This window comes from Oryx dammah, unplaced genomic scaffold (genome assembly GCF_014754425.2).
Source record: "Oryx dammah isolate SB20612 unplaced genomic scaffold, SCBI_Odam_1.1 HiC_scaffold_28, whole genome shotgun sequence".
NCBI lineage: Eukaryota > Metazoa > Chordata > Mammalia > Artiodactyla > Bovidae > Oryx > Oryx dammah.
Genome location: NW_024070212.1, coordinates 100909691 through 100919712, shown reverse-complemented (window position 1 = coordinate 100919712; position 10022 = coordinate 100909691). Strand labels below are relative to the sequence as shown.

Here is a 10022-nt window from a genome sequence, read left to right as displayed (position 1 = left end):
CAAAGAGTCAGACATGACTGAGCGACTGAACTGAACTGAACTGAATAGATGAGGAGCCTAAGGCTCAGAGTGGTTAAGTAACTGCAAGGCACTAGATGAGCAGTGGGCTCAAAATTAAAATCCTAGAGCTTCTGCCTCCAGATCTTACTAAACTATCATATTTTAGATGGCATTTAAATTAGTGTAATTCTCTGATAGGTCCACCATGTGGATGCCTCCGGGGCAGAACCAAAGCTGGGTTTCTGAATTTATCCTGCTTGGCTTCTCCAGTGACCCTAGGACCAACAGGACCCTCTTCAGTGCTTTCCTTCTTCTTTTCCTGAGCTCAGTCCTTGGCAGTGGGCTCACCATCACCCTGATATGCCTGGACACGCATCTCCACTCTCCCATGTACTTTTTCCTCTGTATCCTCTCCCTGCTGGATATGGGCTGTGTCACCACCACTGTGCCCCAGATGCTGGTGCATCTTCTTTCTCGATCTCAAACCATCTCCTTTGCTGGTTGTTGGCTACAGATGTACATGTTTGGTGCACTGGCCCTGACTGAGTGCATTTTATTTGTCGTCATGGCCTTTGACTGGTACGTGGCCATCTGCTATCCACTGCGTTATACTGTCATCCTCAGCTGGGGCCTGTGCACACGACTGTCAGCTGGGACCTGGGCCTGTGGTTTCTTTTTCTCTCTGATCCACACTTGTTTCACCATGAGGCTGCCATACTGTGGGCCCAACATGGTCAACCACTACTTCTGTGAAGGCCCTTCAGTACGAAATTTGGCTTGCATGGATACTCATGTCATTGAAATGGTGGACCTAGTCATCAGTGTCTTCATGGTTGTTGCCCCACTCTTGCTCATTGTGGCCTCCTACATCCGTATTGCCCAGACCATTTTCAAGATTAAGTCCATGCAGGCCCGCTGCAAGACTTTCTCCACCTGTGCCTCCCACCTGACTGTGATCACATTCTTCTATGCTCCAGCCACCTACATGAAGCCCAATTCAAGGTATTCCCCTGAGCAAGACAAGCAGATCTCACTCTTTTATGTCTTCTCTGCCCTCCTCAACCCTGTGGTCTACAGTCTGAGGAACAAGGACATCAAGGTGGCTTTTCTCAAAGTGATGGGGAAGGGTAGAGTGATCTACTGAATTAGGAGACAGGCAGAATCTAAGGTAGAATGCCCAATGTTGAGAAAAGGTGGAGTATCTATAATGTATGAAACCAACATTATACATGTGAACCAATGTAGTATTTGGTCAGTTGAACAAAGGTGGGAAATAAAACTAACATAGCTATCTTGGTCAACTGGCTACATTATGGTGCAATGAGAAATAGCTCCCTAGTCTTAGTGGCTTACAACAGTGAAAGTTCATTTATTGTTCATTTTCCATGTCAGTTGTAAGTAGACTGTGATCTTCTGCCATTTGATTCTTGGATCCAGCCTGAAGGAGGAGGTCTTATCTGGAAATGCCAGTCTTATGACAGAAAAAGGGATAATGGCTGAAATATTAATACATGATTTGTATTAATATTCTCAAATATTTGTTAGTGTTTTAATTCATGTTTCTCTTAAAATTTTTTTGAATTAGAGGATAATTATTTTACAATATTGTGATGGTTTCTGCCATACATCAACATGAATTGGTTATAGGTATACATATGTCCCCTCCCTCTTGAACCTGCCTCCCACCTTCCTCCCTAATGTTTTAATATGTTTTTTTGAAGAATCTGATAGAATAATCAGAAAAACAATAGAATAATATGTTATACAACAGGTTACTGCAAAGAATATACAGCATGGAACCATGTGAGTAAAATATGTATGCATAGGAGAAAAAAACTTATGGCAATATCCTATATAAAATTATATTTTGTCATTGTTCAGTCACTAAGTCATGTTTGACTCTTTGCGACCCCATTAATTGCAGCACCCCAGGCTTCACTGTCCTTCACTGTCTCCTGGAGTTTGATAAAACTCATGTCTGTTGAGTTGGTGATGCCATCTAACCATCTTATCCTGTTCTGTCTTCCTGCCCCCAATCTTTCCCAACATCAGGGTCTTTTCCAGTGAGCTGGCTCTTTTCATGAGGTGGCCAAACTTCAGCTTTAACATCAGTCCTTCCAGTGAATATTCAGGGTTGATTTCCTTTAGGGCTGACTGGTTTGGTCTCCTTGCAGTCCAAGGGACTCTCAAGTCTTCACCAGCACCACATTGTGAAAGCATCTTTCAGTTCAGTTCAGTTCAGCTCATTTCAGTCACTCAGTCGTGTCAACTCTTTGTGACCCCATGAATCTCAGTACGCCAGGCCTCCCTGTTCATCACTAACTCCCGGAATTCACTCAAACTCATGTCCATCAAGTTGGTGATGGCATCCAGCCATCCCATCCTCTGTCATCCCCTTCTCCTCCTGCCGCCAATCCCTCCTAGCATCAGAGTCTTTTCCAATGAGTCAACTCTTCGTGTCTTTCAGTTCGGTTCAGTTGCTCAGTCATGTCCGACTCTTTGTGACCTCATGAATCGCAGCACGCCAGGCCTCCCTGTCCATCACCAACTCCTGGAGTTCACTCAGACTCATGTCCATCGAGTCAGTGATACCATCCAGCCATCTCATCCTCTGTCGTCCCCTTCTCCTCCTGCCCCCAATCCTTCCCAGCATCAGAGTCTTTTCCAATGAGTCAGCTCTTCGCATGAGGTGGCCACAGTACTGGAGTTTCAGCTTCAGCATCATTCCCTCCAAAGAAATCCCAGGGCTGATCTCCTTCAGAATGGACTGGTTGGATCTCCTTGCAGTCCAAGGGACTCTCAAGAGTCTTCTCCAACACCACAGTTCAAAAGCATCAATTCATCGGCATTCAGCTTTCTTCACAGTCCAACTCTCACATTCATACATGACCACTGGAAAAACCATAGCCTTGACTAGACGGACCTTTGTTGGCAAAGTAATGTCTCTGCTTTTGAATATACTATCTAGGTTGGTCATAAGTTTCCTTCCAAGGAGTAAGCATCTTTTAATTTCATGGCTGCAGTCACCATCTGCAGTGATTTTGGAGCCCCCCGAAATAAAGTCTGACACTGTTTCCACTGTTTCTATTTTCGTCTTTAGGGGTAGGTAAAATTATACTTTTTATGTTACAAAATTTTTAGAAATTCAGATGCCTCACTATTTAATTGGAGGTATAAAAATTAGTCTTTAGTTAATTTCATTCTCTAATATATTTACACTGAGTCTATTCAAGTGTGAATGGGCTTCCCTTGTAGCGCAGCTGGTAAAGAATCCACCTGCAGTTCTTCAATTCCACATTCTTCAATGTGGGAAACCTGGGTTAAATCCCTGGTTCGGGAAGATCCCCTGGAGAAGGGAAAGACTACCACTCCAGTATTCTGACCTGGAGAATTCCATGGATTTTATAATCCATGGGGTCACAAAGAGTCGGACATGACTGAGTGACTTTCACTTTCACTTTCATTCAAGTGTGAATGGATGTATGGTGATGATTCCAAAGGAAAAAATAGAGATAGGGAACATTTCTCCCAATTTACAAACAGGAAGGCATAAGAGAAGGTATTATTTTCTTTTTGAATTGAAGTATAGTTGATTTGGGCTTCCCTGGTGGCTCAGATGGTAAAGAATCTGCCTACAATGCAGGAGACCTATGTTCAATCCCTGGGTTGGGAAGATCCCCAGGAGGAGGGTATGGCAATCAGTCCGGTATTCTTTCCTGGAGAATCCCCATGGACAGAGGAGCCTGGTGGGCTACAGTCTATGGGGTCACAAAGAGTTGGACATGACTGAGTGACTAAGCACAGCACACAGTTGATTTACAACGTTGTGTTAGTTTCAGGTATACAACAAACTGATTCAGTTATATGTATGTAGGAATAAGTCTATTCTTTTTCAGATTCTTTTCCTTTATATGTTATGATAAGATATTGAATACAGTTCCTCGTGCTATAAGTAGGCCCCTGTTGGGTATCTATTTTATATATAGTAGTGGGCATATATTGATTCCAAGATCTATATTTTTCTTTTTCCCCTGACCTTTACCCTTTGGTAGAGGTGTTTATCTTCGGTGTCTGTGAGTCTATTTCTGTTTTGTAAATATGCTTATTTGTATAATTTTTTGGATTCCACTATCAGTGATATCATATAATATTTGTCTTTGTGCGACTTACTTCACACAAAGTATATACCTCCTAAGCTTCTGCTCAAAAGTGACACACATCTCCTTGCTCACAGCCTACTGGCCAAAAAAGTCCTATGCTTAAGCCTGATGGCAAAAGGGCAGGAAGTATTTTCCTCCCACAGAAAACTAATGCAGGTCACATGGCAGTCGGGATGGATGTGTATTCCTTCTACAGTGAGAGCAGCAAATAAAGGGGGTAATAATATAACCTACTCTAGTGGCACTGGACCCAATAGAATACATGCAATCAACACGAAACCCAGTACCTGTGAGTGACGTGGTACCTGGACACAGTAAACGGTCAAGGTAATGTAAGCAATACATTTGTTATTTACAAATGGTACATGTAGGCAATAAATATCTGTGGCCAGCACTTTGAAAATCAAGTCACTAGTCACTACTCTGAAAAAGCTGGCTTAAAACTCAACATTCAAAAAACTAAGATCATGGCATCTGGTCCCATCACTTCATGGCAGATAGATGGGGAAACAATGGAAACAGTGACAGACTTTATTTTCCTGGGCTTGAAAATCACTGCAGATGGTGACTGCAGCCATGAAATTAAAAGATGCTTGCTCCTTGGAAGAAAAGCTACAACCAACCTTGACAGTATTACTAAAAGGCAGAGACATTACTTTGCCACTAAAGGTCCATCTAGTCAAACCTATGATTTTTCCAGTAGTCATGTATGAATGTGAGTGTTGAACCAAAAAGAAAGCTGAGCACTGAAGAACTGATGCTTTTGAACTCTGGTGTTGGAAATGACTCTTGAGGGTCCCTTGGACTGCAAGATCATACCAGTCCATCCTAAAGGAAATCAGTCCTGAATATTCATGGAAAGGACTGATGCTGAAGCTGAAGCTCCAATACTTTGGCCACCTGGTGTGAAGAACTGACTCACTGGAAAAGACCCTGATGCTGGGAAAGATTGAAGGCAGGAGGAGAAGGGGATGGCAGACAGTGAGATGGTTGAATGGCATCACCGACTTAAAGGACACGAGTTTGAGCAAGCTCTGGGAGTTGGTGATGGACAGGGAAGCCTGACATGCTGCAGTCCATTGGGTGGCAAAGAGCTGGACATGACTGAGCGACTAAACTGAACCGAATCAATACTCTGTAATGGTCTTTATGGGAAAAGTTTCTAAAAAACAGTAGATACATTTATATGTATAACTGATTCACTTTACTATGTACCTGAAACTAACACATTATAAATCAATTATACTCAGATAAAAAATTATATTTAAAAAAAGGAAAATTAAGCCAGTGGTATACGGGACTAGAGTAACCCATGGATTGGACTTGGTGCATGGATCCAATACAGTTCATGGGGCTGACATGATACATGCATCATCTTGTGGAAGGACACAGAACTTGACATTAATTGACCTGGGTTCTAGTCCCAACCTTGCTAACTTCTTTTGTTACTTAAGGCAGTAAACGTCCTTTCTCTGGATCTCACTTTATGTAACACCTCAAGTCGAAAGGTCATTAAGACATCTGTGTCTCTAAAATTCTATGTCACAGTGCAGCCCACTTGGGGCTCTGAGCCGCAGACTTGGCATGGGCATCTAACTTTCTTTCATGCATCATTGGTGACCCAGATTTTGGGGTGAGTCAATTTCAATATTTCTTGAGCATTCATTAAGAGGGATCCAACTGTTACCAGGCCCCATGGAAACCAAGACAGATACATGGAGAGGTTTACGGTCATGAAATTATAATATCACAACGAATGAAGGTGCCACAGTGACCTGTGGAGACTGATGGCCTCATAGGAGGGAGACTCTCAGTGGGTGCCAGACACTAGGAACCAGGCTACACCTCACCCCACTTCCATCACCACTGCACATCTCAGCACTTTGTACTCTCTCCGGAGCTTAACATCAGGGAGAGAGGAAGCAAAACCTGAGAAGTCTCTTTTTCTCCCTCAGCAGCTAACCCTGGTTACCCCTTTAAAAAAATTGGAATATAATTGCTCTGAAATGTCATGCTAGTTTCTTTTATTTCTCCAACCAGTGGAATAATAGGTCAAAATAGAAATTAAGTTTGGCTACTGAAAAATGAAGTTATAGACCTCTTAGGAAACAAATAGTGTTCTATGGATATAGAGAAAATGGAGGAGGGAAACCTACTTACCAAGAGCTGACATCTAAGGTCTTGGTCAGGAATTCAGATGTAGCATACCTGAGGATGAGAGTCACCCAAAGAGAGCCAGGAGAAGGGCATTTCTGGCAAGAGGACTCCAGGTACAAAGGCCCCAAGTCCGGAAAGGACTTTGCATTGTTTGCAGCTCTGGAATAAAGCTCATGTGGTCACAGGCAAGTGAGCAGGAGAAGCAGAGATAACATTGAGAGGTAGGCGAAGGACAGTCTTATAGATCTATATGAGAAGTGTTTACTAATTCAAAGTGCAGTGGGAATGCTTAGATTCTTACTGGGGAAGTGAAGCAGTTTTATGGGTGATCAGCTCTGCTGTGAGTGTGACTTGAGGTGCCTGGAAAGTGGGTGGGAGAAAAGGTCATTGGGTATGAGGTGGTGGTTAGTCGCTAAGTTATGTCCAACTCTTGCGACCCCATGGACTGTAGCCCACCAGGCTCCTCTGTCCATGGGATTTTCCAGGCAAGAATACTGGAGTGGATTGCCATTTCCTTATCCAGGGGATTTTCCCGACCCAGGAAACGAACCTGGGTCTCTTGCATTGCAGGCAGATTCTTTACCTTCTGAGCTATGAGGGAAGCCCCAAGAGAATGTTTGGGAACTCATAGGTCAGGAGTGAGGAAAAAGAACTTCCCTCTTGGAGAGCTGTAGGGCATGCGGTATCCCAGGGAGAATTCTAGGTAGAGGATGTTGAGAGAGGTGATTGCTGATGGTGGGGTTGATGTTGAGAAGACAGAGAAAACTGGGGAAAGGAAGAAGTAGGGATTTGGGCAGTTGAGGGATGAGTAAAGGTTTTAATGTCATGTGGGCATCTAGGAATAATGCGTGACTAGAGAGCTGTGAACTTTTGGTGGGATTGAAATTTTGCCTGTAGCACCTAGGCACAAATTTGTGTGGTAGTATGGTTCCAAAGCACTTACTGAGAGTTATAACAGGGCTGGGCTGGGTGTTGATTTGAATGGATGTGTTCTGCTGCATCAATGGTGTGGCAAAGTTCCAGACTGTAGTTCCAGAGGTTTCAGGCAGAAAGTGAAGGGTCCCGTGGGCTGCTGGTGTTCCCTCCATCTGGGGAAAGGATAGGGAGCTATGTGGCTGGTGGAAGGGACTTCCAACTATTGAAAGTTTCCTGCTTTATCTTTGTGGAGAAGGGGGCTGCCTGGATTATGGGGAGGAGGTCTTTCTGGTTTTTGGAGTTCCTTCCAGAAGGTGCAAAGTCTACCTGGTCCCAGGGACCAGGGTAGTGGGGAGATGAGTCTTGTGGCTAAAGTGTGATGAGGTTTTATTTTTCTCTCACTTAGGACAGATAGTAAGAGAGTCTGTAATTCAGGATGATAGATTTTATCTTAAATAGAAGCAACCTTTATTTTTAAGAATGAAGGATAAGGAATGGAGTAAACAAGAGAGGGTAACACAGTATTTGTAGAGTACCAATGAGGGGGTTGGATTGAAGAGGAACACTCAGTAGAGGAGAGCTAGGCGTAATTTCTGAAGGTGCTAGACTTGATGGGGCAGTGAGTGGGGAGATGCTGAAAGATGTTTTGAGGAAAGAAGTAACAGCATGGGATGGCTTGGCTTGTAGGTGGAAAGGGGAGAAATCAAGGAAGTTATCAACATTTTAAACTACCTGTACCACTGTCTTTGCTTGCAGCCCACTGATGGGGGCCACTGATTGTCAACTGTTGTCACTGATCCCTGGCACTGGTGACAGGAAGTCACAGCCCTTGTCCTCATGGAATTTACAGTCCACAAACCAGCCGTTCTTAGGAAGTGTATAGATACTTGGGAGTATATAGTGTATAGATACTTAAGGTTAAAAATGTTATTAATTAATTATCTGTTAACTTGGACTTTATGAGAGTTGTTGGCTTTTGTTTTATTTTTATTTTTTACTTTTCCCCCTGTTCCCTTGAACAAAGAAAACAGCAAAGTGGGTCATAACACCATTCTGTCTGGTGGGACTCAGGTCATCTCTTTGGGGGAAATACTTTGCTGATAAACCGAAATGTCAGCCTCTCCAAATTCTTTGCACCTTTGACCCATTTCTTCACTAATGATCTCAAGGTTTCTGACATCATTAAATTGGTTGGTAGATTGGTAAATGGGCAGATTGGTAAACTACCACTTATGTGCTGTGTTTTGCTGTGCAAGAAACTTAAGTCCCACAACTCTCTGCTTTCTCTGTTTGCTGATCCCTATGCAAATAAAATTGCAGACTAGATGAAATGAATAATTTCTTAGAGAAATGTAGATTACCAAAATTGAAACTTTTAAAGATAGAATGTTTAAACCAGCTAATTTGCATAAGAAAATAAGAAAACAAGAGAAAGCTATTAAGTAACTACCCCATAACAAGATTCAGAGATTGGTGGTGAGACAGTTTGGGGAGGGGGAGATGTATGTGGATGAACTTCCAAGTGGACATCGGCTGTGTGTGTTCCGTGTGACTGTTCATGAAAGGGGATCAGCTACAGAGGAGATAAATCAGGTGGAAAAAATGACATGCTCTCTGGAAGTCATTCAGGCTTTCTCCCCAGACATTTACTGAGTAGGCATGTGAACCAAATGTCCATGAAGGCAAGCATGGAAGCTGTCCATGTGGGCTCAGTGCATGGACTTCCCTTCTCTGTAGCTGACTTGGCTACCACTGCCGCTGAGCGCTTCTTCTGCAAATAGCAGAGGTCAGCTCTACGGAACCATTCCGCAGAGCAGGCCGCCACCTGATTCTGTTGGATCTCTTTCATCATAGAGGGGGCAGTGATCTGTCTTCATAGGAACAGGTAGATTCTAGATATGCTTTTCTTCCCCTGATTATAGAACTTTTGCTAGCATCATTATCTATGAAGTCAGAGTGCCCAATCCACTACCAAGGAACCCCCACAGCATTGCATCTGGTCAAAGAACTCATTTTACAGCTTTGATAATTATAGACTCAATGGCCTTATGTAACTTCTAACACTTAGAATAAACTGCCCTAACTAAAAGGTGGAATGGCTTATTAAGATTCAGTTATTGCTGTTTGTGGCTAACAATGCCTTGAAGGAATAGGCCCCTATCTTACATGCTCCTTTAAAGTGAGCATGGGACTTCCATGGTGATGCAGTGGGTAAGAATCAGCCTGCCAGTGCAGGGGACATAGGTTTGATCCCTGGTCTGGGAATTTTCCACATGCCATGATGGGGCAGCTAAGCCCATGAGCCACAACTACCGACCGAGGCCATGCTCTAGACCCCATGAGCTGCAACTTCTGAGCCTGCATCCCCAACTACTGACACCTGCCAAGCTCTAGGGTCCGAGAGTCACAACTAATGAGCTCCCGTGCTGCAACTCCTGGAGACTGCGCCACGACAGGAGCAGCCACTGCAATGAAGAGCCCATGCACTGCAGTTGGAGAGTAGCCCCTGCTTTCTGCAACTAAAGAAAGCCTGTGCAACAACGAAGACCCGATGCAGCCAAAAATAATATAAATTAAAAAAATAAAAGTAAGAAATACAGTGATGAAGTTTATACTTTGAGTCAGCCACTATATGACACTGGTTCTCCCATAGTTAGAATTCATGGACCTGGAAACCAAACAGTGAAATGGGAGTGGATTCTCTTAGTCTTACACCCAATAAGTCACAGAATATTTGTCACCTTTCCCAGGGACTCTGACCTCTGCTAACTTGGAGATCTTCATACCCTA

The 10022-nt window shown here is 43.4% G+C and overlaps 1 protein-coding gene across 1 annotated transcript; it reads left to right on the top strand.

Moving 5' to 3' along the window:
- The first annotated feature begins 205 nt into the window (after positions 1–205).
- On the top strand, positions 206–1144 carry LOC120856307 (olfactory receptor 2A5-like). Its single transcript, XM_040231471.1, has one exon. It carries the CDS (start codon positions 206–208, stop codon positions 1142–1144), a length of 939 nt encoding a protein of 312 aa, XP_040087405.1.
- The last annotated feature ends 8878 nt before the right edge of the window (positions 1145–10022 follow it).

Excerpts from the sequence above, each read along its gene's own strand:
- LOC120856307 (XM_040231471.1), top strand. The coding sequence starts at position 206 with ATGTGGATGCCTCCGGGGCAGAACCAAAGCTGGGTTTCTGAATTTATC.